The sequence below is a fragment of the Seriola aureovittata genome, chromosome 12 (assembly GCF_021018895.1).
Source record: "Seriola aureovittata isolate HTS-2021-v1 ecotype China chromosome 12, ASM2101889v1, whole genome shotgun sequence".
Classification (NCBI taxonomy): domain Eukaryota; kingdom Metazoa; phylum Chordata; class Actinopteri; order Carangiformes; family Carangidae; genus Seriola; species Seriola aureovittata.
In genome coordinates, this window is record NC_079375.1 from 2,057,278 (window position 1) to 2,083,364 (window position 26,087).

At 43.1% G+C, this 26,087-nt stretch overlaps 1 protein-coding gene across 1 annotated transcript; it reads right to left on the bottom strand.

Moving 5' to 3' along the window:
- Positions 1-1,833: 1,833 nt before the first annotated feature.
- Positions 1,834-26,087, bottom strand: xkr4 (XK related 4). Its single transcript, XM_056391394.1, has 4 exons — positions 22,523-26,087; positions 5,783-5,982; positions 3,464-3,818; positions 1,834-2,434 (listed from the first exon to the last, which is right to left on the bottom strand). Exons 1-4 carry the CDS (start codon positions 23,215-23,217, stop codon positions 1,834-1,836), a joined length of 1,851 nt encoding a protein of 616 aa, XP_056247369.1. The 5' UTR covers positions 23,218-26,087.

Genomic DNA, 26,087 nt, shown 5'->3' on the forward strand with positions numbered 1-26,087 from the left:
TTAATCTAATTTTTTCCCTCTGTCACATGACTTAGTGAGACAAACTCTTTTTGATTAATGTCTGAGTCTGTGTTGATGCACTCAAGGATTAGAGTCCTCACATGTTTTTTTGCTACCTTTTGCAAGTGACAAAAAACATGACTAACACGACAGAGAGGAGTGTGTCCTGTCATTTATGTGTCCTTTGGCCACCAGATGTGCCCAAATGTCCAGATGTCATCAGTCACCCAACCTAGACCACGATCTGTTGGTATGACAGACCTGAATCAAGCTTACACAGTTCACCACAAACGACTCTGTTAGCATTTCTCATTCAACACTAGCAGCACCATGCTAACCTGTGCTCTGTGGCTTGGTGCATCATGGTTAAAAGGTGACGTCAAAGTGATGAGCCTTCACTGACTGATGATGGCACAGAGTTCAGGTGTCAGGTCAGGTGTCTAACCACATACTCCTGAGCTGCTACACACACACACACACACACACACACACACACACACACACACACGCTATTGCCAACACATTCACACTTATCCACAAAAACAGAGTTACAGTAACTTCAGTTCCCTCTACATCATCTCTAAAGTAAAAAAATGCTGCATGTTGTATCAGAGTACTGTACATCCTGGTGGTTGAGTGGTTTGGCTGAGATGGCTGAGACGGCTGCTTGTCTGTGTTCTCTCTTCTTCTCCAGCCTCGACTCGTTTCCACTTCCTGCGTCATCCCCTCTCTTCGTCTTCTTGTCTCTTTGCTCGGTTCTTCTCGCCTCCACGTTCTCCTCCACAGACAAGCGGAGGCCAGCATCACTGCTCAGCCGGGTTCATGTTGCTCGACTGCAAATAGTTGAGTTGAGCTGCCAGGAAGATTTTTTTCTTGGCGTTGTGTGAGTTTGACTTCTTTCCTTATCGGGGAAAAACCAAGAGCTTACGTATGTCAGACTGTTACCCCTTTGTTCTCGCTCCCTGTCCTTCCCTCCAGCCAGGGTTGGTTGATTTCATCCAAACGAAACACAATGACTGAGTGTAGATGCTACTTTAGCCACTGTCTTCACGTAGTTCATTGTCAGTCTGACCAGTGGAGACCACAATTATCCAGGGGGAATGATGCCAGAGAAGGTGATTTCTGACCACACCCAGCCATCTCTAAGGTTTTCCACATCCTCAGAAGTTCGAGGACATTTCTGAGAAACCTTTTTTGGCACTAAGAGAACAGGAGTGACAAGCATTATCATGTGCGTGTTAATGGAAGTACCCACCCAGTTGTGGCTGCTATGGGATATCACACAATCAGAGCTTCCAAACAGTGGGACGTCAACACGGTAAGACGGACATGACAGTTTTCTACTTGTGATGAATGAGGGATCATTTCCTCTCCACATCTCATTAGAGGGTTTTCTGTGTATTTCAGGAGTCATTCATGTTAAAGAGGATTATGTGATGAGTTAAAACTCATCTGGGTGGATGTGAATTTGATTTTATCCCAACCAAACAGTGCATCAGCCTCTTGTAGGGTTAGGGTTTGAGTGTCGAAGCACTCTGTGGATTTGCATTTAGTTCGTACCACACAGGATTTCCCTGATGAGTGGAAGTGAAAATAACAGCAACAACCCTACAAAGAACCCAGATACATCCAGCGACATCAGCTGACTTTGTGCTGAATCGCTCCTCTAATCATCACCGACGGAGCCCAACGCTGATGCCAAAGGATGGAAAAAAAAGGGGAGTGAGAGATGAAGAGTGACGTTGCTAGTAGTAACAAATTCTTATTGCCACAGTTTCTGTTGCTGTTTGTATGACGTATGAGCCCTGTACAGGTTCTGACAGCAGGGTGGAATTATAAAGTGGTCTCATATTCCAACCTTTCCTGCACCAGAGCGTCATCTTTGTACTGCAGCCGTGGAGGAGTCAGGGAGCAGTCTATGGCCAGGATTGCCTTGCGAATACTGCGGTCCAGGACGTGACGCTCCCAGGCCGGGTAGCGGTTCCTGCAAAGGTCTATCTTGATGACGGTTTCCTCGAGGCGCGGAGCGCGAGATGAAGGAGTGGACGGCACCGTGGGTCGTACCTGAAACACTGGCATGCAGCCGTCCCGCTCAGAATACTTCCCCATGTCACGCTCCAGAGTTGTGGTGGCGCCTCTGTTAGAGCGCAGTGAGTTGGTGGCACCTTCCGACGGTAGTGTGGAGAACTGAGCAGTGGGGTCCAGGTCAAGGCCCTGGCCGCTCAGCGAACGTCCAAAGCGTGGCCCGTTGGGATGGAAAAAGGCATAGTACATGAGCATGAAAACCACCCCAGTGAGGAAACTGCTGAAGATGACGCAGAGTGCCGGCACTGCGAAGGCGTCTGTGGTGTGAGGCGACCGGTACAGATACCACAACGCACTGAGAGCAGCGTTCTCCACCAAGATTACCAGGTAGTAGATGAACAATCGACACCTGTAAAGACACGTGATAAAAAGAATGAAACTCAGTCAGTAAGCTGGACAGATGTGTGGTTGGAAGTGCTTGTGTTGGATTGTTGCACTGGTCAGTTGCCTCATCCCTCCAACACAGATACCTTAACATCTGATAGTCACATCTATATTAGTAGAGGATGATTCCTAATGTTTTTGGTGATCCTCTCTAACTCTCTGGGTCTTAGTTAGGGTCAGCTGGTTTCAGTCCAGTATCAGCTGGTTTCAGTCCAGTATCAGCTGGTTTCAGTCCAGTATCAGTATCAGCTGCTTTCAGTCTAGTATCAGCTGGTTTCAGTCTAGTATCAGCTGCTTTCAGTCTAGTATCAGCTGGTTTCAGTCTAGTATCAGCTGCTTTCAGTCTAGTATCAGCTGCTTTCAGTCTAGTGTCAGCTGGTTTCAGTCTAGTGTCAGCTGGTTTCAGTCCAGTATAAGCTGCTTTCAGTCTAGTATCAGCTGGTTTCAGTCTAGTATCAGCTGCTTTCAGTCTAGTATCAGCTGGTTTCAGTCTAGTGTCAGCTGGTTTCAGTCTAGTGTCAGCTGGTTTCAGTCCAGTATCAGCTGGTTTCAGTCTAGTATCAGCTGGTTTCACTCTAGTGTCAGCTGGTTTCAGTCTAGTATCAGCTGCTTTCAGTCTAGTATCAGCTGCTTTCAGTCTAGTATCAGCTGGTTTCAGTCTAGTGTCAGCTGGTTTCAGTCTAGTGTCAGCTTCTAGTCAAGCGCCCCAGTGCAAGAGCATGTGGTCTGTCTATGGCAGGGCTAAAATACAGAGGAAATTATTTGAATTAGTTATTGTAGCTTTACTGTGAATAACTGAAATATAAAAGCGAAGCTCTAACAGGTTACTTCCATACGAGTGAAACATAAAAATGATACAGAATTAATTTGCAAAGGACATATCTATATATAAACATAAAGTATTAAGAAAATACCGAATTGCAAAGTTCTATAATACAATGAAAGATTTTTGCCACTGTAACATTTTTACTTCAGGTGTACATCAAACACTCACCTTGTCCTTCCCTCCTTGACATTAAACCAGGAAAAGATGTAGATGATGCCCACCACCATGTCAAACACAATCTCCTCCCACTTGCTGATGCAGAAGTCAGTCTCACAGTGGACGATCCAGAAGGTCATGATGCACCAGTGCAGCACGATGAAGATGCCAAAGTAGAGCTGGAACACAGAGGCGAACAGGGCAAAGGTGATGACCCGCGCTGCGATGGTGAAGAAGTGCCAGCAGAACTGGATGATGACGGCCAGGTAGCTGATCGGCTTCTTGTCGTCCCGGGACTCTCGCAGGGCCTTCTGGTAGGAGGCCAGGGCCCAGGCCAGAGAGACCAGGGAGGCTGCAGCTGTCATACCTGCAGCACACGGACACACATACTGTACATTACAGGGAAACTCTGGTCCGTACAAAGACTGGTACAGGATGTGTCTACTTTAGCTTAGCACAAACACTGGAAGCAGGGGGAAACTGTTAGCTTACAACATTGTTGAACAAACACTGATAAATAGAATATGAATTCAGTCACTTCATGGAAAAGGTTCCTATTGACCTGAGTGAGTCCTGAGTCCTGGATTGCAAAGATCTCTGCAGCACAACATGTTTTTATCTAAGCCTGATACTTTCATAGGCGATGAGGTATGTGGGACAGTTGAGACAGGTGAGACAGATGAGATGGGTGAGACAGAGCTCAACACACTCCAACTTAAGAAAACACAAACAAGTTCAGAAAATGAGCTAAATGTTTGTTTGGCTGATTATAACATCACATGATTCAGATATTATTGCAGATATCTGTTTTTAACAAGTGCGTCCCTGGGAACACTTCAGGTGCTGTCTGTGCTATTTTCAGACTTGGTTGTTTATTCGGTTGCGTTGTGAGTATTTGTGTTGTCAGATTGATGAAGATGTTTTTTAAGCTGCAGTGTGTTGAGCTCTCCGGGCCACTGTCGATAAGTGAGATGGAAGAGACAGGTGAGACAGGTGAGACAGGTGAGACAGGTGAGACTGGTGAGACGCGTCAAACACAAGGTTTTACACACATTTAGAACGACTGGAAGCTGAAAACCAACAACTGATAGAAAAGAATATAATCATTGCACATTTTGCTTCTTCTGCACTCGATGCTATAAAAAATTTGATAAATAAAAAGTATGAATCTTTAAATCTGGATAATGTTGTCTGTCCACCTGGTAGTAATAGAATAGAATAGAATAATCATAAATAAATCAATAAAAACATGAAATATGTCTCTGGATCTCTGGATAATGATGTTTGATTAGAGGCCTTTGCCTTCACACATGGGACCAGATGTATAAATTATTATAACATAGTTTTCTGAACTGAGCTGAGGGTGATACCTGAAAAATAAGGTGAGAGACAAAATCTAACAATAAAACACATTTCATTTCAGTTGTTTCATTTATAAAACATGGATCTTTTTAACTTTTAAAGAGAGAGAGGCCATCCTGTGGTCCGTCAGCTCATCACATCTGGATCACTGCAACAGTCTTTATACTTGTGTCCAGACTGTACAGAACTCTGCTGCTCGACCTTTAACACGAACCAAGAGACGTGACCACATCACTCCTGTTTCAGCCTCTTCACTCTGGCTCTCAGTACATTTTAAAATACATTTTAAGATTTTATTGATTACTTTTAAATCTCTCTGTGGACTCTCTCCCCGTTATATCTCTGATCCCATGGTTTCATACTCACTAGTACGAACCTTGAGATCCTCGGGTCTCTTGTCTGTTCAGAGGCTGAAAACTAAAGGGGACAGAGTTTTTGCAGTCGGGGCCCCGAGGCTCTGGAACGATCTGCCCGAGGAAATCAGGTCGACTGAGTCTGTAGCCTCCTTTATGTCTCTTCTTAAAACGTACTTTTGTCTGAAAGCTTTTCCTGGTTTTACTTAAATTGAACTTTCCTTTGAGCTGCTTTTATTTCTTTTAAAATGACTCTGTACTGGTTTTTTATTCACCTAATCACTTAATTTATTTATCTTCTCTTTGAAACCTGCTGATTTTTTGTTTCGTTTTATTTTTTATTTTTATATATAGTTTTATTTTGCATTTGTCAAACACTTGGTAACTAAGTGCTCTATACATTAAATAAAATAAAGATTATAATCTGCAAAATGTCAATGGCTTGTTTTCTAAAGCAAATTTTGATTAATTACTCTGATCTGCACGATTATATTGTTCTTTTTTATTTACAATAGATGCATCTGTTTGCCTCTGTTTTGTTATTATGATGATGATTATTTTTTATTGAGACTAACGTCGCTTTGGATCTATAGATGTGTAAGTGTGTGTGTGTTACCTTGCACAGCCTGCAGCTTGTGTGTCTGAATGATGATGCACAGCTGCAGCACAAGTTGTGGAGCACTCTCCAGAAAGGTGGCCAGTAGATGCAGCATGCTCACGTCTGCGAACTCGTAGACCATCCTCCAGTAGTAACGCCAGCGCTCCGTCTCAGCGCTCTGGCGGCTCCGAATGCCCAGGTAGATGGTGTGGAAATACCTGGAGGGGAAACATCATGCCTCAGCATCAGTCAGGAAGATCCTTGCGGCCTACCTATGACCGAATCACAGCCGTGCTGATATTCAGCACAACATCACTCCCTGTGTGTGATATTGCTTAAATATCTGAAGAATAACTGAAGAGCTGTGTTAATCTGTTTCACCTTTGACCTGCCTGTGACTGGGTATGGTCAGAGACATGCTCTATGGCTCCTATAACCACAACCCAAAATGATGTCACAGTGTACCGACACACCCTGGAGTACACTTCTATATCAGTGCAGTAAAGTGAGAAGTTAAACCACAAAAACAAGATTTTCAGCTTCTGTTAAGCTGCTCTTTAGCAGGCATAGCTACCTTTGACTAATATGATAACAGTCATGGCTTGTTCAGGTTTAGGAAAAGATGGTGATTTGGGTTAAAGTACTTCCTCAACATTAGACAATCTTTGTTGTCATGGTTACAATATAAACAGCTACTTTCACATGGGAATGGAACTTTGTCTCTCTTTATACTACGTCACTGCACTTTCCCCTTTGCTCCTGTCATCATTACTATGACCACTAGATGTCACCTAGCAACAAAACCTAACTATGGGTCATAATAACCAGCTGCATAGACGACCTGTGGGCTCGTTCTTTTTACAGGAGGACAGTCTCTAATTTAACATAAGCCTACCTCACCTGTTTAAAGTTAACACCTGGAACAAATAATGCGAGCAGATTTCAGTGCACACTAAATCATGAAACTTACTCTGAATCCTGCAGATGCTGCACAGCTCGAATTTGCTTCATGTTCACAAAACCCTATAATAAACTCTGAAAGCAGGTAAAGTACCTTTCAAGGGCAGGAAAATGTCAGCTTTTTTGTGGAGCTGTTGTGTCTAAACTAAAGTTTCACTGTGCGGTTTCATCAGAAGAGGCTGGATTGCAACATGGACATCGCCTGAGCAGCTCACTCGGCAGCTCCTGGCAGCTCAGCTCCAACTGTAGACTGCAGACCTGAGGCGAGAGCTCAGTTAATGAAGTGAATTCATTTCTACTTTTATTCTGTCTGTGGCCTACATTTCTATGTGTGTGTGTCTCTCTCTCTGCCAGGCTCCCTCATTCATTTCCATTGTCCCTCTCCCTCTATCTCTGAAATATCACCAACACATGGCGGCCGTTTAGCAGCATGCTAATGGGCCGTGAAATGAAGTTCCGTTGTCAATAAAGAATTTGAAAATTAAATCTGGGCCGAGGGCATTAAAGCTGCAGCCTGTTCGTGGACAGATGGACCTGACACATCTCTCACTGTGTGTGTGTGTGTGTGTGTGTGTTGGTTCAGGTCTTTCTAAGTCTACAGATAAGACTTGTTAACCTGCCATTCAGTGTCCCAGTTCTGACTGCTTCGCTCACATCCACTGAAAACAAGAGTAAGGTCATTCAGTTTCATATTCAGCCTTCAAGAGAGGTCGTCACTATCAGTACTGCCAGTATTACCATGATAATATTACTCTACAAAGACACATAAATCTGGATATTCAGATGATGAGCATTTTATCACGGATCCAAGATGATTCAGATGATTGATTCTGTTTGATAATACGTTAATGGCAATGGACCATTTGTCTATGCTGAGCAGGAATTGGTCTAGGAGCAGGTGGGTCCACTCATGAACCATCTGAACTACAATTTCATTTGTGGCCACGCACAGTATGTAACTTCCTCTCGGGCTCTCTCAATCAAAATAATAACAATTTTTTTTTTAAAAATCAATTTTGAGCTTCTGTCTTTCATGGTTTACCTCGATGGACACTTCATGTTTGGACCTTTGGACTCTTTATGTTTGGACATTTGTTTTAGTTTTATTTTGTAATCACTTCCCTTGTGTGCCTCATGTAAGTTTGCTCCCTGTCTTTGTCTAGTGTTTCCCTCCTTGTTGATTGTCTGTCCTGCCCTAATGTGTTTCAGGGTTAGGGATTTCTCTGGTTTGAGAATTAATGGAAACATTTGGGATAATGTAAGAACACAACTCAACAACATATAGAACAATCCATTCAAATCCAATTAAATGATTTCCCACCCTGTCTGGTTCATAGTAAAGTTGTAAGTCTTGGGTCAGGGCACCGGGAGGCTGAAAGGTTTAGGATTCTCACCATGAATCTCAACGTCACTGGTTCCTCTGCTGCCACAGACCTGCTTCTCATTTCCTGTCATCTCTCTACTGTCTATTGCATAGTGGTGTCAGTATGCTTTAAATGAGCTTGTAACAAAGAGTTAATTTATTACCAGCAAAGGATAAATTGCACTCAGTGTTCGAGCAAAGTGGGCACTTCATCTAGGCACATTTGCAGTTGTTTATCACTGTGCACTTAAGAAGCTGACAGTTGCACACAAGGTGTCTTTTGTTTATTAGTTATTGAGTATTTATTGAATAATTTAACATTTTATGGTTCTGAGTCTTCCAGACACTGCAACAGCTACTTTGTGTTTGATTGACAGTAGCCTGTAAAACAAAGCACTGATGTCACAAATCATGTTTGGTTAACAAGTGTGAAAATGTTCTCTCTCTGCAGTATATGGTGCAATAGGAGTGCAATAGTATAGGTGCAATGTAATGTACTCGTGGGGAGCTCATGTCTTTTCCTGTGTCATCTCCAGTGTTTTCGGGAAAACACATCCCTAGGGATCCAAACACCTTTCCAAGGTTCTGAGAAAAACAACAGGATGAGATAATATGGTGGAATTGATATTTAGGTGTTAAGTTGTGGTTTTAGATTTAGATTTAGATGTCGAAAGTGGAATACATGCTGCAGTGGGAAGGTATGATGACCAGAGGTGGAAATAAGCCTGCCAAAAAGAAGAACAGATCATCAGGCAACCAGAAGGCTGTGGCAGCAAGTAGTCCCAAAGATGGAGGAGCTGGCAGGTCTGGTTAAACCTCTCATCCTGTTTCAGGCAGCCAGAGACCAGAAGATGGAGAAAGATTATTCTCAAGAGTAGAGATGGAAAAACAAGCAGCATTAGTTTCAACAAATTCAGCACCAGATGAATGCAGTTCAAGAGGATAGGTCTATCATGCCTCAGGTCTGACCAACATGAGGCCACCACTCCAGAGAGTGATTACTGCTGATGATGACGAGAATGACTCACATGAAGGGGCCAGAGCCACAAGGAACCCTGTTTGCTCCCATTAGCCCCTAATGACGACATCAAATACTTCCTCACCACAAATTTGCTGGTGGTCCAGAGATGAGTTTGCCTCCTCCCTCTGCTTACAGGTAAAGCCTGAAGCACCTATGTCCTCATGGACATTGCTGACTCTGAAGGCTACGACAAGGTGAAGGAGGCAATCCTGGCAAAGTATGACATCACAGCTGACACTTACTGGCATTGCTTCCGATCCCCAAAGACTGACCAATGGGATACTCTATGTTCACCTGAAACATTAAACCTGAAACCTCTTAACAGATTGTGATTGTTGGATCGTCTGTTTTGGAAAGTGTGGGAGAGGGGGTTTGAGATGGTGTCAGATGATCTGACAAGCACTTAGCACGTGGTTTGAATTACTTGATACTGAGGCCTTTGGCCTGGCGATGTGTGTAATTAAGGATGAAATGGATGAATGAAATAAAGCAAAAATAAAAATTCAGGTCTTTATTCAGGTTCTCAGCACAGGGTCTAAAAGATTTGAGTGTGACTTGGGTTCCTGTCTCAGTTTTAGTCCCATGATAATGCTCGTGATGATAAAGAAACATGTCACCCAGTGCAACATGGTAACTAAATTATTTGTTTTTAACAGTTTTTTGGACAACAGACGAATAAGATGAATCAGGCTTTAATAATCCATAACGATGGATGATGTTTCAAACCAAGAGTAGGTAGAGAATGAGGGAGAGAACCAAATACTGAACCCTGAGGGACGCCTTAGGACAGAGGTGTAGAAGAGGTGCAGTTACTGATGCTTATAAACTACCTATCGATGAGATAAGACCTTAGCCTGGAGGGGGGAGTACCGATGATGCTGGATGGAGATTGAAGATGAGTAGGGACTGATGGTGCCAAAAGCAGCATTGAGGTCAAGGACAAGAATACTGAGGTGTCCAGAGATTGTTAGTGATTTTGAGGAGGACTGACTCTGTGCTGTGTGCATAATCAAGATTGAAATGGGTCCAACAGATTTTAGGAGATGAGTTGGACTTTGAATTGTGAAATGATGACACCCTCACAGGGATTTTGGAGATGGGCTGGAAATTGCTCAGGATTTCTGGATTGAGTCCAGGGCTTTTGAGAACAGCATCAGCAGCCAGTTTGAGTGGTTGTGGAACAGATCTGGAACTCAGAGACGAGTTTATGATTTCTGTGATAAGTGTAGAGATAGTCCTTAACAAGAGTTGATGGGGTAGAGTACTAGTTTTTCATACCCACCATAAGGCTGAAAAGTTCCACAGGGTGGACGAGAGAGAACTGAGACAGGGGGGATGGTGAGGCTGCTGTAGATACTGTCTATTTTTGTTTGGAAGAATAACAGGAAGAAATTGCACTTGTCGACTGTGAAGGATTGAGACGTGTGATCCTTGGGGCTGAGAAGTTTGTTTACTGCAGACAAGTGAACCTTGTGATTAGTTTAGCCAGAGTGTATGAAATGTGAGTGGTAGCTGGACCAGTTGAAGGTCATCTTTGTAGGCTTAGAGATGGACTGTTAAACCAGTTAACCCAGTTTTCTTGATGGGTCTTTCAAGCTGGAGCTTGCAGGAATTCATTTGATGATGTACAGAGGTACACCAGGGGCTGAATGTGACTCTGTTCTGGTTTAGATGGGAGTCAGCTGATCAAGACTAGGGGAGAGTGTGTCATTGTAGTAGCTGACAAGGTTGGTTGGATTGTCAGGCACTGGTTTAGGGGATATGGACATATAAACTTACGTCAGATAGATTTTTAATACCTATTAATATTCACTCCGACCACAGGTGTACTACGCACATGCACCATCCAGGTACAACAAAAACCTTCATAATCAGACTGGCCATTGGGCACACTGGGACAAATCCTGTTGGGTCACCACATCATTGGGCCAATGAAGCGTCAAAACATGCATAATATTTTTATTGGCCATGTTGTGTCAGTCTCACTACAGGCCATCTCTGTGTGCCTGACATTCGGGGTGCGCATGACTGAGCCAGGACTGGGCTCACTTCACCAACAAAGGTGTAGTGCTGCTGGAGCGCAATAGAATGACACACTGCCACTTTTTTATGACTCCACACTGGCTATAGACCTCAGAAAACAAAAAACACTAGCCATTACTCAAGACTTCACACAGCAATTATAACAAAATTTCACACAAATAGTTAATATTTTATATGACTCTGGATAAACACGGATGTAACCTGAAACTAGTCTGAGTGGCAGAAGCATACAACCAGTGGTAATTATAGTTATCCAAGTAAAGAAATACAATATTTGCAGTCAAATAATCCAAGTTAAACTCATATATATTTTCAAAGTGCTTGAAGATCCAATCATCACTAAACTGTATGTTGTGCAAGAGCCAATAAAAACAAATTGAATGGTCAAAGTTGTCATATTGACATGGAAGATATAATGACTGAAAGACAACATTTTTTCTACTGAGCTAACCTTAAGTAGCAAAGATGGAAAAGCAGAAATCATCCTTCACTCATCGTTCACTCTTCTGATGTTTCTTTATCTGTGATGCATTTACATAAAAACATTAAAGTCAGCCTGTTAAACCTGGACAGTTTGTGCTGCTGGAGATGAAAGCTTGTCATATTCTCAACATGATGAAACTGTTCATAAAGCCAGTCTAACATCTGATCAGTTACAGCTGACTAATGTGTGTAAACCTGCCACCGTAGGAACAGTGGTTACATAACCTTCTTAATGAGCCACAACTTAACCGTTCATGGTGTGCTATGGTACTTCAATAAATACAAATATACCTCACACAGATGCCCCGCTCCACCCCCACCCCCATCACCCCCCAACCCCATTCCCCGGGCTGATCTTGGGGGAGACACTGCTTTGATATGCATTAGTGTTCCAGTGTGTCTTGTGTGTGTGAGTGAGGAAGTGAAATCAAGTAGTGCAGGTCAAACATGTGCAGACTGCTGCAGCACTGGAAGCTGGCATGTTGTGTAACGGCAGAGAGTCATGGGAGAGCTTTCTAAAAACAACCTGAGTGAGGAGGAGAGGAAGAGGAGGAGGAGGAGAATAGGGGGAATGGAAGGTTGGGTATCCTGTATAGACATTAACACAGAAAGTGTATTAATTAAAACTGATACCAGTCTGTGTACAGCTGTTTACTTCATCAGTAGCATCAGGTGATGTAGACAAGGACAATGAGTTCAAGCTGTTCTATAACAGGTTTGACACCGCCTCATCTGTTCTCTCCCACTGCTTCAGCTGCAGCTTCTCCTACGGCATCTCCTCCACAACCTGACACTGCAGCTGCAACTCCCTCCACACTGGGGTCAAGTCTCCTGTCCTTTACAGCAGAGGAGGTGAGGGCGGAGCTCAAGAGGCTACATCCTAGAAAAGCAACAGGCCAGGAAGAGGAGTACAGGGATCTGACGATGGCCTTCAGTGAATGGAGCAACAAGAACTGCCTCCCTCTGAACACCTCCAAGACCAAGGAGATGGTCATGGACTAGTTTAGATCTAGCCCCAGCCTGCTGGAGCAGCAGCATGTCCGACATGAACACAAAGAGACTGGACAATCTGGTAAAAAAAAAGGCTGGGTCTGCGCTTGGCAGGAGTCTGGACTCACTCAGGACTGTTGTGGAGAGACGCATGCAATGTAAGATGGAGGCCATCTTGGACCTCAGCCAAAGAAAGTGAATCATGAACTGGACTAATTTAACTATTATTGTTCATTATTTACTATTAACTATTATTATTACTGATCCTGGACACCTGAATTTACCCTAAATAAAGTCTATCTATCTATCTATCTATCTATCTATCTATCTATCTATCTATCTATCTATCAGTTTATTAGTCCCAAAACCAAGAGAGATTTTGATTTTGAACATAGGAATTTTTACATTGATAAAATTAAAGGCCCTGTGTGCAGGATTTGAAAATGTCATAGCATCCCAGTGGGACTCTTTCAGATCATTAGCCACAGCATTTTAGTCGCTAGGAGTCAGCACTAACCACCATCATCCCTATCATCATCACCAAACCCACCGTTGTTATCTCCATGACAACATCAGCTGACTGCGAACACCAGATCCAAAACACTCAGCATCTACTGGAGGAGGTCAAAGGTCATGGAGCAAGAGAGGGATTAAGGAGGACATTCAAGAACTGACCCCAGAGAACATCTCTGCACAGAGCCGTAAGTAACCATCTCTCTCCAAATACATTTTTTTGCAGTAAAAGAGTCATCTACCTGGTTTTAATGCACATTTTCAATTTGCACATAAAAAAAGGTTGGGAGAGGAGGAAAAGTTGGTGTAAATGTCACTCGAGCTTCCGCTCCAGGAGAGATGAAAAAACATCAGGCATGTGTGGACCAATGAGGAGACAGTAACATTCTTTGAATTAATACAAGACACAACCATTTCCGTTGTCCAGTGTGCAGCTCTACGCCATCAAGCTTTCCATCACATTAATACTGTGATGAAGGTTCATTTGTGTATTACAGTAGGTTAGGCACTCTGTGGGTGGCAGGGACCAGCCAATCAGAGCCCTTGTTATTGGTTAGCCTACAGTAATAGTTTCATATTGTTTTTCGTTTAGCTGTAGTTGTGGTGGGAAGCGGGTGAAAGAGAAGGGATGCATCGGTACGTTTTACATCCCTAAGTCATCTGGTGTATGTGTGCTTCCAGAAACATGTAGGTAGAATTGTGTACTATACATATTCTGTGCCTCGAGTTTTATTATTATTTTTATATTATTTATTATAATAAAGCATAAAGTTCGCTAGCTGCATGTTAACACTTAAAACAGGGATAGTAAACCAGTGATTTGCTAATTAGCAAATTACCTACTAGGTTAATGTAATTTGTATAGAGAGTCAAATATGTTACTAGTAGCAGATTTCTGAAATGAAAACTGGGGACAGTTCTAGTTTAGCGGTCAATATATGATTAAAATGTCCAATATTTTTTACCTCAAATAAAAAAGGGGGACAGTCCTGGTTTCATGTATTTTGTTGTACTGTAATAAACTATGGTGAAGGACGACTGATATAACAACAACTTTGAAGCAGCCGTGAAGTCCTATTGCCTATATCTATTCCTAGTAAGGGTGCACTGATCAAAAGAATCAAAAGCATTTTTCATAAAACATTGTAATTTTGTCATGTAAAGTTCATTGCAGACAGTCAGGCAGCTTCTTCTTCTTCACTTCTTCCAAAATAAAAACTATTTTTTCAAGTTCTAGCTGGGGGTCTTTGGTTATATTTGAATTTATGGATAACTGTTTTGATGGTTTTAGCTTTCTAAACTGCTATAGCTAGCAGCCAGCCCCCTCTGTTGGCCAAAACAAGCACAATGCTAGACGTCTGTCTGTTTTATTCACAGTTAAAAACGGGGACAGCTCCAGCCAAGGGCAGGCCACCAAAAATGGGGACTGTCCCCGGAAAACAGGGACATCTGGTCACCCTATTTGTTTAATGATTACTTAAATAAATCACACACACATGCAGAAACCTCACCTGCTGTTAATAAACCTAAGTTGGGGGAACATCCCAACATCCCTGCATTCTGGCCGATGCACCACAGTGGTTACATACTCCCCACCAGTTACAGTTACAGTCAGAGTTATCAGGCCTCTCATACAAATACATACACAGTTTTCCTTTGTTTGAGGTTTTAATTTCATCATCTCGTTGCACCCTCTTCTTCTGCAGTGGTATAATGGCACCTGAAAATGAGTGCCACTTACTGCTCTTGACGAACCAACTCCTAACATTTGCATAACAGTAGTGGAGGGAAACACTAAAATTAATTTATTCATATTTTATTTTTTATTAAAACAGAAATTTCCCTTTTTCTCAACCGCTGAACTACCGTATTCCTACACAGAAGCGCACCAACAGAGCGCATTGTATTATGCCGCTGGTCAGCTGAGTGAATCAGAAAGAACTAAACTTCACTTTGCACTGAAAATATTCTAAATGAAGCGTACATTCAAACGGATATTGGATTGTTTCGGTGGCCTTCTGTTAAAAGTGTGTAAAACAGGTTTTTCTGCTGGCCCCATGCACACAAAGCCACACATCGCTCCTGGCTGCGCGCTGATCTGAATCTACTGCCGGTAACACACTGACTATGCATGACCACCTCACACAAGCCCACGTCGAACAACCTGAGCTATCCCTTTAAATGAATTGATATTGAGTGGTTATTGAAGACCTGTAGGACTCTTTCTCAGATGTAAGTGGACAGAGCTCAGTCTTGGACAGGTCCAGGACTTGACAGTCTTACAGCCATGTTGTCACTCCTGTCCACCCTTGTGAACCCACATCAGCCACCATTTCAGTGTGAGAGGAGGGTTCAGGGTACACTCTGGTCCTAGGCCTTTTTCACATTGTTCCCTGTAATGATAACATCAGTTTGCACAGGTCTGATACAGATGAGACTGAGAAATAAGACAGCACTGTACTGACTTATTTATATTCATTTTTACCAGCCGCAACTGCTGGTACTGTTGTCACATTGTGAGTCTGTGTGTGTGTCATCATGGCAAAATGTGGTCCTGGATAAACCTACTGTAACAGAAACCAGCACAGAACTGTCTTGTTGGTCCGTGGACAGATGTTGTCACCATTATAGCGTCACAACCTGCAAAAAAATACAGTGAGGAAGCTGTGCAGGCGTGTAGTATAGACGAAAATGAAAGTGAGTTTGAAAATGGGTGAGTTCTGATATTGTATGAGACAAAGATTACCTTGATATTTTTCTCATAGTTTTCTTATAATATCCCAAGATGTAAATTTAGAATTTGGATTTTAGAAAGTAAATGTGAACTAATCATAATGTATAAACATGTTTTCATTTAAATTTGATTTTCTTTGATAATCAAGTACCGTCACTTTAAGAGAGCGCACCTGGCACATTTACTCCAGCTGTGGAGGCTAAACTAGCTGTGGAATCATATGGTTTTCTACCTGCTTGTGACGCGTGAGTTTTCAACAACAACGAAAGCAGAACGGATTATTGTGTGGAACTACGTCGGTCGGACACGTGTATGACCACCAGCTAATTATTGTTACTGCCACAGAAAGTCGGGGTTCAGGAAGGATGCTGGACATACAAAGCTTGTGAATTTCCTACCAACAGTCAGCACTGGTTTCTTTTAACCCTACAGGAGACCTTCTACTAAGTTTACAATTCATTTTCAAGATACTTGTTAAAGCTGTAGTATTTACTCCAGAACAAACTGAAAGCACAGCAGCAGTTCTCTATTTACACGTCCAGTGTTCCCTCTCTTTTAGCTCTGTGTTTGGTCTCCTCCTGCTACTGAGGGAAACAGCTGATGGTCCATGTCCACCTGTCTGTCTGCTGTTGGTGCTCAGCAGGTAGAGGACAGCACCAGTGTCAGTATAAAGAGTACTTACACCCTTTCTCATATAGATGAGTAAGTACTCTCGTGTACTGTACTGTACTGTACTGTACTGTACTGTACTGCACTGTACTGTCTATTGGAACCAACTTAATACTTCTTACAAACAGAGGACGGGGAGAATCTGCAGCCACACTAAATCTGTTGGTTTGTATGTTTAAAGTACTAATACACCAAACGCAATATGTAACAAGGATTCATTCTTTCACCAGTGAAATTCAAAATACAAAAATAAGAGCTGAACTATTACAGAGGACCTATTATGGAAATCTTTTGTGTTCATCATTTCATTCTTGGTGTCTATTAAAATAGATTTACATGCTTTAAGGCATTACTTTTCTTCTGCTGTACATTTTGTACTGTACTCTCTTCCCCCTCTGTCTGAAAGGCTCTGTTAGAGCTCAGGGCTCTTTAAGGCCCCCCCCCCCCTTCACTGGAGGTGACCAATCAGAGCCCAGTGTGCTCTAATTGGTCAGATTGCCAGCAACTACCATGGCAACGACATGTCCCGCATGTCTTGTGTAAACAAACTTCGGATGACAATATTCATTACGTGGAATATTAAAGGTATTATTTACTAAAGGAATATAAATAACGGAGGAACAGACAGACGGTCCAAAGGTAGGGAGTCTCCACCGCTTCACCTCCTGCTGGTTTACGATGCTGGTAAATCTGAATGAATTTATTGTAGTGCTCATAGTTACTGAAAAATGCCAAGCTTGCAGGTGGGCAGCACCAAAACAAGTATTGACGTCAACAGGACCAGGAAGTAATGTCTGGAGCCCAGACAAGGCGTTTTATACAAAGGAGAAAATTGGGTTTTTACCCTGACGGAGTTTCTGCCTTTGATGTAAACTTTGATCCTTGTGACTCGTGAGATCATTTACATGCATAAAAACCTATATAACACACTATAGGTAAGGAAAAACCCAGAAAAACATAATAAGTCCCCTTTAATCAAATATAATTAAAATCGCAATAACTCGCAATATCCAAATTGCAGGAGCTGTCATTTTTCTGATAAAGGTAAAATACATGACAACACGTGCGTCGTTGTGGTGCTACAGAGACGCCCCTCTGGCCAACAAATCATAATCTCCAGACATGAGGCAACACGGTAGTTTGGTGCAAGCCACAACAAAAATCACATCATCATCATTCCAACTGAAATCGTGACTCATATTGCAATATGATTTTTTTCTGCATATCGTTCAGCCCTAACAAAAATCAATGAGTAGTAATAATACTGTTTGACAGAATCAGACTGTGTAGAGAGCAGGCAGACTGTGATGACTGCTTCACATGTGAGGACAATCCACTGGTGACTGACTGCATCCAGAATAAAGCTCTTCATGTCCGTCAATAGCTCTTTAAGATGCTGCACACCAACTAAGAGTGATAATCAAGTTCAATATAATACAGTAATGTATTGATCTGCACATATTTTAATTACGTGCTTAAAACAGTAACTTGAGTGTTTAATTCTTACTCTAATTGTAAATCGTCTCTCTGGGCTTCAAGATTGTTTTACGGGTGAAACAGCAACAAAATAAAAATAGAGATGTGTTATTTATTTCTTTACAAACAGACTGTTGAACAAATAGAGCGAGTGGGATCGATAAACCTTGAGATACCATCTGCTTTACACAAAAAAACTCTCTGAAGCAACTTATACATATTATTCTGGGTTTTTAACTGTTTTCCTGTTAGTATTTTCTCCTCCTTGAAATATTATTACTTTTTTCTGGTAATGTGACTTTTTTTCTCGCAATATTACAACCTTTTCCTCAAAATATTATGACAATTTTGTTGTAAAATAACGACTTTATTTTCTTATTATGACTTTTTTCTTGAAATATTATGATTTTATTGTCAAAATTACGACTTTATTCTCGTGATATTATGACTTCATTCTTGAAACTTGAGATTTCTTTCTTCATTGTGGCCTGTAATACTCCCATCGTAACATGATTACCTTCAGTCAGAATGACCTCACAGTTGTTTTCATCCACCAACCAATCAGCTGCAGTTTGTCCAGACTCTGTAATATACATGTAGTTCTTGACTTTGTTAAGCCTCGTTATTCTTGTTGTGCTGCAGAGAAGCTACAAATCTACAATGTGCTTCACACACATCTTCAAGCCGACAGCGCAACCATCTACACTGTCACCACAGCTCCGAGGTGGACAACCTGAAAACACGACGCTTCCGGTCACAGCCTCACAGTCCTCAACTCCTCCTCTGCTCTGTCATCTTTACACCCTCACTTTCTAATATTAGGCAGAAAGACTCAGGCATGAAGTGTGAGAGAAATCCTGTTTCAGTCACGACACACTGGAGCACATGAAGTATTTCAGCAGTGCAAAACCCAGAGGAAAAATATACATGATTAGAATTATACTGTTCCACTTCTCTTCCTCCGCAGACAGTGACACACACAGTGACAGACAGTAGACCTGCTGCTCAGAGCTGCTCTGTGAACAGCAGTGAAGTCACAGTGGTTTACTGATGACTGTAGTGACGTCACCCGCAAACCGCTCACATGTCGACTTTGACGCCTGACTCAGAGACGCACATGCTTCATGATCCCGGGACCCGGGGGCGGGGCTGGGTGGGGGACACGCCTCCTCCGACCACACGAACAACCACACAGGTCGTTTACTCCGACCCTCCGATACGACCCATGTCTCCTGAAATACCGCAGGGGTTGGTTGTCATGGTTACAATAATAAACATGCAGACTGTACCGACAGCGGCTTACTGGAACTTCGTTGCCATGGTTATGATAATAATGGTCATAGCTTGGTAAGTTCTAGGAAAATGTTGTGATTTGGGTTAAAATAAGTACTTCCTACCACAACATTAGACGATCTTGTTGCCATGGTTACAATAATAACAATATGGTTGACTTTGTCGAACGGTCATGGATAATAATTCAACATAAACTTTCACATGCTCGAACATCAGTCTCTTGCGTCGTCACCAGACTTCCTCCTTTGCTCCTGTCATAATTACTACGATCACCAGATGTCGCCTAGCAACAAAACGTAACTATGGGTCATAGTAACCTGCTGCACAGAGGACCTGTGGGCTCGTTTACAGCTTCCAAAAGATGTCACATTGTTACCACTATGATATTAGCTAGTGTAACGTATTGACACAAATTTTGGTGATTAGTAATTAGTTTTACTTTTGAATTGTGAAGAGTTTCTAGACAATTATAAGAAGGTAGCACAGAATCATGTTAGTAGCAGTTGGGTTGTATGGAGAGCTAAGACAGTCGGTTAGTCGATCTACAGAAAATTCATTAGATAATAAACACACAGAACACAACCAAACTGAGTACAACTCTGTGCGGTATCACTACAATGGTAAATAGTAACTGTATTATTGGAAGTGTAGATATTTGATCTGATGTGTCATTAAAAACAACCAGGGTAGATTGACTACACTGAAAATACAGACTCCAAAGTCCAACCTCAATACAATAGAGATCACACCTGTGATTATCAGGGTTCATGAACAGGGTCATGGAAGAACCTGTGATCACCACCACTTCCTCACTTTGGTCCTGGGTTGTGTCTGATTCAACATGGCTCCACATGGCGAGGAGCTGCGTCAACAAGAAGAAACCAGATGAAGCATCTGCAGATACTGACCACGAGCGGAAAAACAGCTGCAGCACTGATCAAGAGGAACAGGAAGAGCCATTCCACCAACAACAGAAGAAGCAGTGACCGTCCTCAAAAACATTTCACTATTTACACAACCCTGCATTGAACAACAGATGGTAAGAGCTTCTGATGTCCTGTGGAAACTGGTGTTTCATTGCCTGATCAGACACTGTTGGAGGTCCACCTGTGTGGAAGGTGTCCAAGAAGAAAACCCCGGCTGCAACCAGCAGCTGTTTGCATCAACTCATCTTTGATTAAATCATTTCGTCTTTAAAAGTACCAGAAAATAGTGAGAAAGTCCAAGGTGACATCTTCAGATGTCTAGTGTTGACCAAAGAGATTCAGGTTTCAATGATAGAAAACTGAGAAAAGCAGAAAATATGTTGTTTTTAAATAATTAGTCAATTATCTACAAAATGTTGGTGAACAATTTTCTAACTGACCAGCTCTATTCCACACTAATGTAGGTTTGCAAGTTAGGTTTGTACCAAACATCAACAGACGTCTCATAAGGATAATCTGAGATGAATGTCACTAAATGCAACCTGTGTTCTTTTTAATTAACAGTAAGCGACACATACGAAAATTCACCTGATGTGTTTTCCAAACTCTTTCCACTGTCTGTCACCTCTGATGGACAACACAGGGTTAAACTGATGAACTCTGAAAACTGTAGCTGCTGATTCCTGTTCAGAGTCACAGAGCTGCCGCACCAGTGAAACACACAGTGAAAGACAGAGGCCGGTTACACACCGTCTGAGGGGGGCTCTGAGTGAGGGCCACAGCTACAGCTGAGGCCCCTGAGGTCCTGTGCTCTGGTTCTGGGGATGTGGGAGATTTACTGATCCACTGCTGTGTGCAGCTTTCAGTTTTGGTGGAAATATTTTGCCATGCAGGATGATAATCAGTGACCACCTATATATTTTTAAATGTAGGTCACTGTATATCTACAGTACATACTGTAATACAGTATACTCTGGGCCAACATGGTACAGGCGACGTTACAGTAAAAGGCAGTTGTGATCCCTGACAGTTCCACGGCAGCTGATCTGATCTGCGCTGAGATGATGGAGAGCTCGGGCACAGCTGCTGAAGAGTGAGCATCTTACAATATGAGTCACCGTCATTGTTTAAAGGTGTCCGATCACTGTGTCTCTGCAAAAAAACCTTCACATGAAAAACAAAGACATTTAGAAAATGAATGTGTGGAGAAATAATCCGATAGTATAACCAGAGGGCTGCTGGTTAGTCAGTCACATCAAAAATAATATCTGCAGTCTTTAACTAAATATCTTTCAGTTTGAATGTGGCAGCTCAGACTTTCAGGTGTGAGATGTAAATTGTTTTGACCTTTTTTTTCTCTATTTTTTAACATTTGTAGGCAAAATGATTAATCAGGAAAATAATAATTAAAATAATGAGTTGATACTTGTAGTCCTTTTCTACTCCACTACCTTTCAGAGGGAAACAGCTGCGATCACTAGTTAATTAAAAGTTTTATAGGCTATACAAAAGATCTGCTTATAAAATCTTATGCACTGTCATAGATTTAAACACCCAACAGCTACAACAGGAAGATGCTGCTACATGTTAAAGATAGTATTAACAATCCAATAATTTCTTACACAATCATTTATCATAGGGTCTTTCTTCATGACTGATTCTGTATTTTTATGTTTAGTGAAGTAAAGAAGCTGAGTATCTCTTCCAGCACTGGTCGCTGCACAGGAGCCTATGTGCACACCAGGACAGGACAGTGAGAGTCTGGCTGCAGGCTTCACTTGTGATTCTGCTGGGTGATATTTAATATATGACTGTTGTCAACCTGCCTCCATGTGTGGCTTCTCTTGAGTTAAGGTTCATTCAAATTCATCCAGTAGCTGTTAGGCCAACCGTGGAGGTTCTCTCCAGTGAGAGGAAAATACCATCAGCGTCAGTTCACAGCTGACAGACCGGGACCAGCTCCCCTGTGTTTTTAATACAAGATGGAGAGGTATCAGTCCTGCTCAGCTTGTGTGAGCTGAGGGTGCAGAGGAGAGAAGTGACCCCATGTGTTGGCCCCTAACCCTAACCCTGTAGAGGGGAGCAGCTAAAGATGGCAGCTGGTAGCCATGCTGTATGAGCTGGCATCGTTCAGAGGCCACCATGGTGCCAAGAGTGCCAACTGCTGTCAGAGCAGTCCTCTGCTCATTCATTCATTCAGTCCACACACACATAAACAAACACACACCATACTCACACACCATCCCTGTTACCCATCCCAAGGCCTCCATCCCAGCCTGCATCCTACCTCCATATCTGGCCCAGCTGGAGGATGTGGATGATGGACTGGCCGAACCAGACGCAGAAGGAGTAGTAGGCCGACCGTTTCCTGTTCCTGCTGCCCACCGCGGTGCTCGCCGTGCTGTTGGTCGTGGTGTTCTTGCTGGCGGTCGACGCCTGTCTCTGCGGCGTGGCCGGGTGGTGGTGAGCGGTAACGTCGCCGTGCGAGGCCGAGCCGCTCAGGAGCTTATTCCCGTCCATGTGGGAGCAATCGGCGGCGGATTCTGCGCCGTCCTCGGTGCCGAAGTCGTGGACGAACCATCTGAAGCTGAAGAGCTGGACCGAGAAGGAGCCCAGCACCACGAAGAAGAGCGTCAGGCCAAACCACCAGTAATCGCGGCGGAGGTAGTAGTCGACCGATAGCCACACGTCGGTGCCCACATCGGCCAGATACACGGCTACTGCGGCTACGATCCACAGGCAGTCCCACACCGTGTATTTCTGCTGCTCCCTGCCCAGGCGAAGGCACGTCGAGTTGGTGCCTCCTCCACCGCAGCACCGCGACTCCCCGTTGGCGAAGTCCCCGTCCCCGGTGCCCGCAGAGTCGGGCTGGCCGCCCGGGTGGAGTCCCTGCACAGAGCCGGAGTGCTCCGAGTTCTGCAGGGGGGTGAAGGCCACGTCACTCTTCTTCATCTTCAGGACCCCGTCCGATTTAGCCGCCATTATAAGAACCCTATAATATTACTCTATTATTTTTGCTCCCTTCCTCCCCTCCTGCTCTCCTCTACCCCTGCCTCGCTCCGTCGACACCCTTCTGCGTGTCTCTCCTCCTCCTCCTCCTCCTTTCTGGGCAGGACTAGCTCCTCTACGCTGCCGCCTGCTCATAATACAGAATAAAGACAAAAAGGAGGACTGAACATGGCCCCGCGCTCGCCCCGATGCTTCGGTCCATATCACCTCTTCGCCGGGCTTCTCCCTCGGTTGATGATCCGCTCACATCCAGCCGACAGGAGGCGGGTTTCCGCTTTGTTTCCTCCGGCCTCCCCCTCGCCGATTCTGCCCCTGCGGTTCGTCAGTCTTCGCCCTCGATCAGTCCTGATGCTGAGGCTGATGTCGGGAATGGAGATTGAGGTGGAAACCGTAGCAAAGGAGAAGGTGGCGGAAGGCTGCAGCCATCTGCTTCTTCCATGGCACAGACTAAAAACTATGACATCATCCTCTTCTCTCTCTCTCTCTCTCGCTCACTCTCTCTCTCTCTCTCTCTGCCTGTCTTACCGTCTGAGCTCCGTTACAGCACAAACCAAACACTGCTCTCCTTATAATCCTCTAAACACACCCGCACGTCAGTCTACCTGTGAGCATGCAGCCCGCCATGTGAACCAGGAAATACAGAACAAGTCCTGAGGCTCCAGACCGGAGTTCAGGACCATGGACAGATCCCGCAGCCTCTGCTGCAACTTCACCCCGGTGTTAACCAAGTGTTTAAGCTCTGCTCACAACACGGACATCATCATTTCACACTGTGCAGCTTCATCTGTCCTCTTACTCAGACTGTGGCCACGTCATTGTCTAAAACAGCATTGTGCACAAACACAGACCGAGACCCTAGTACACTGAAGTCTGTGTTTCACCGCCTTTACTGTTTTCTTCAGTTCACTTCTCATTAGAAGACTGAAAACAAACTCTCTGTTCTTAGTCTGTTGGACTAAACCTGACATGCGTTTTTTTTTTTATCTAGAAATCCAGTTAATCAGAGTGTGGAGAACCACAGAGTCACTGAAAACTCTTCCTGTTGCTCAGTAAACATCATATTTATACCAGTGGCTTCATTTGAACTCCCTGAGGCATCAATGAAGAAAACATCCAGATAATATTTGTTTTAAAGATAGTGAGTAATGCTGGATAAAAATAAAGTGTTTTTCTGCTGTCTAATACAGGACACAGAAGGCCAGTTGCACCAATCACCTTTTAGTCTTCTCCTTAAGGGCTCCTTAAAATGTTCCCTTAAGTATTTAAGCTTTTCTCCTTATCTTAATGTAAAATTTCAGAAATCACTTCAAGTCAGTTAAACCGTTGCACAGAAGACCTTAGCAACACCAGGAGGATGAGATAGCGGCGCACTTCTTTAATGTTACCAGCTTCCCAAAAGTGATAACAGGTATCACAAGTGCAAATGGAAACAAATCAACAGTCTCCATGGAAACAGTAGAATTTTACTGCTGTAAAATCTTTCATTGCTGTAAATTACTTAAGGAAAACTTTTAAGAGATTCTGTGTAACATCCTTAAGTTTCTCCCTCAGCTAAGGAAAAATTACACCTTAAACTTAATACTTAAAACTTAAGTAGAAAACTTAAGGTGTTTTGTGCAACAGGTCCCGGGTCTTTAACAACGGAGCCAAGTTTCCAGTGACCAGATCTTCATCAAATCTTTAATGGAATGTCAGTAAAAAAAAAAAAAAAGCTTATAGCCTATGCTTTGTTCATGCAGTTCACAATTGTTTTCCCATTGTCCAAATACATAGGAAACTCCAACAGAGCCTACATACAGCAAAAGCTGGGGATGAATCAATGCAGACAGCAACTAGGAAGTGAAAATAATAGAAGCACATTCCAGTAATGGGAGTATATTCTGACCTGCTGCAGGTCCGTACATGGGGGCAGTGTTTCCTGCCCTGTCAGTGACTCATGAGTCACTAAAAGCGACTCACATGTGACATTTGAGGTCTGTAGGCAATCTGGCATTCATGGGTGGAGTCGTAGGTGGGGCTGAGCAAGAGAAGAAAGACAAATCACCCTCAAAGTGCCACACACACCTACAGCATCCAACAGGCAGCATGAGCCGACAGAAAGCATCACAAGATACCACACACAGAAAGGGGATGAAATATATAACAATAGATTATACTTTGTGTCGCAGATGAGCATGTAGCATGGTTCCTCCTTCTCAAGATTTCCCAGAATGCAGCTCTAAGAACAATGAATTTAGTGTTTCTGAGTGTCATTTAACTGCTTTGTCTGTTAGAGGTCGTTGTACCAGTAACATAACAGAGTGGTCTTTATGATACTAATGTTTGTTCGTATTCAGAATAACTGTTTAATCGTCCAATCACAGCGATCCAAAGTGTTATCACTTTGTTACCTCCTGGTGGAATTACAGGAGTTCCTGATAGGCTGAAATAATGAACTGGCTCAGGCTAAGCTGGCACATGGGTCACTGGTTTTAGTTTTCTTCTGACCACACTGATCTGCTTCTCCAGCCACATGCACGCACCACAATCGTTACACACACTAATGAAACAGCCGTAGGCATGACAACGCCCATCCACCCTTTTGTCTGTGTGTGTTTGTTGGCCACTTTAGTCCAGAATAAAATATATTGGAAACAACTGTAAATATGGCCATAACGTTTTTCTCATGGCATCACTGTCCTCAGATGGTGGAGCTACTGACTGAGGTGAGACACTGAAACTTATTATTGTTTATGCCACTAACAAATTTTTTACTTTTTTTACATCAAACAAGAGTCATTCAAAATAGTCATCGTGATTTCTCTTTTTGAGTTACTCTCTTCCATAATGAAGCTACAGGAATA